General features: G+C 38.7%; 1 protein-coding gene across 1 annotated transcript in view; it reads right to left on the bottom strand.

Moving 5' to 3' along the window:
• Positions 1 to 155, bottom strand: part of Pmar_PMAR002877 (hypothetical protein) — a gene marked incomplete at both ends in the record, with an annotated part of 5,177 nt that extends 5,022 nt beyond the window's left edge. The window contains one exon of the mRNA XM_002768046.1: positions 137 to 155. Within this exon, the coding sequence (XP_002768092.1) occupies positions 137 to 155 (19 nt within the window). The remainder of the gene's footprint in view (positions 1 to 136) is intronic.
• Positions 156 to 1,781: the final 1,626 nt, after the last annotated feature.

Raw genomic sequence — 1,781 nt, 5'->3', positions numbered from 1 at the left:
AAAAACACATTTTTTATTTCACTCGATGGAAAAAAATATACGCCTATAGTTAACATCGAGCACTACGCCACTTCACGTTAAACGGCTAAACCGCCACTCAATTTCTTCTTATCACAATATATACTATCATCATCACTATCGGACAGTGTAACCATTTTAGACGTAAATTCGGTTTTCACACAGAGAGAAAAAAACTCCGATGATTTTCGCCCTCAAAACACCCATGCATCTCGATCCCTATCCAACCGTAATTTCCTCAACTCACGGGGGTTCTATAACTGCCCTCTTCTCATCATCATTTGCGAGGGACACGAAAACCTCTGTGTGATCTGTCGAAATCATCAACCTGAAACGAGCAGAAAAACTCAGCCCCGTTCCGCATGCACAAATTTACCACACTTTACACGAAAACCTGTTGGTGTAAGGATATCTTATAGATTTAAATTTTGCGATACTACGTATATGTGCGAGAGTAGTTTATAATATATACATTTTTGCTCAAATAGACACATCAAAGGCTGATTTCGATTCTTCAGAGGAGGATCGCACAATTGACTTTGTAGGGTTCAGGGTTTTGTAGGTTTGTAGGTTTTGTAGGCCTATTTGAGCAAAAATGTACATACATTATTAACTACTATTATATGTATTGTATATGCGGGTTTCTATAGTGGTTATAGTATTATTATAGTAGTTTATAATATATACATTTTTGGCCAAATGTAACCTTGTCAGCCTTTTTCCATCACATCAAATTTACGTCTCAGTGACCTCTCGGAAATTCAAAATAACCATTCGGTTAATCCATCACTACTACCCTTCCGACGCTCCTGAAAACTCTCCAGGAATCGCAAAGGTCTTCACCGCGCGTAATTGATTTCCTTTTTCTGCCACAGCTCGGTCAACTGATGATAATAAAAATACTTATACAAAATCGATCTCGTGAAATCTCCTTTTATAACAGCCTCAAAAAACAAGTATGTGTGAATGATAATTCTCATCGTCATCACTAAAATCATAACTGTTATCAGTTATGAATCATTACGAGAAACTAGAATAATAATCAGATCTCGGAACAGTTCACACGAACGATTTTCGAAACCCATCGCGCATCACAAGTTTTCCCATCGACGACGACTTTAGGCAAACCGTTGACACCGAGAAACTCAGTATATAACGAATCGAGATAACTTTCCCCATGTTGCAAATAAAAATAATGAGAAATTTTCCGGGGAAAAATTTTTTATGAGCGAATAAGCATTTGTATTACCTCCGTTTGCGGTACTTTGATCGTCAGACTCCAACGACCACCTGCTGCAATATTACTTACTATTCTGAGTGTAGATATTACTCTCTATTCCCTGCAGTGTCCTCAGGGACCTCCCACACATCTGCTGGATCGAACGATGTGTTGTTCCCCATTAAAAAAACGACCAAGTCGGAGAAAAAATCATCCGAGTTCACTCGTGTAGGGAACAGGAATATTACACGTAGAAAATTATGCAAGCTACTCGCAGTTAGTTCACCGAAAGGTGAAAGGCGAATACGGGCGAATAACAGCTCTTACGTACGCGATGGAGAGTATACTGTTTTACGTGTAATATTCCTGTTCTCTACACGAGTGATCTTGGCTGTATGCAATATTTTGTGAAATACCATTTTACTAGTGTTCTTCATATCACTAGGGTGAAACTCCACCATAACAATAGTACAGTGGAGTTTCATCCGTTTTACGTGAATATCGCGTTTTTCACCGAGTTTTACGCCACTTCACGTAAAACAGG

This window comes from Perkinsus marinus (genome assembly GCF_000006405.1).
Source record: "Perkinsus marinus ATCC 50983 genomic scaffold scf_1104296969090, whole genome shotgun sequence".
Taxonomy (NCBI): domain Eukaryota; phylum Perkinsozoa; order Perkinsida; family Perkinsidae; genus Perkinsus; species Perkinsus marinus.
Note: the sequence above shows the minus strand (reverse complement) of the source record. Positions and strands in the feature narration are given on the sequence as shown.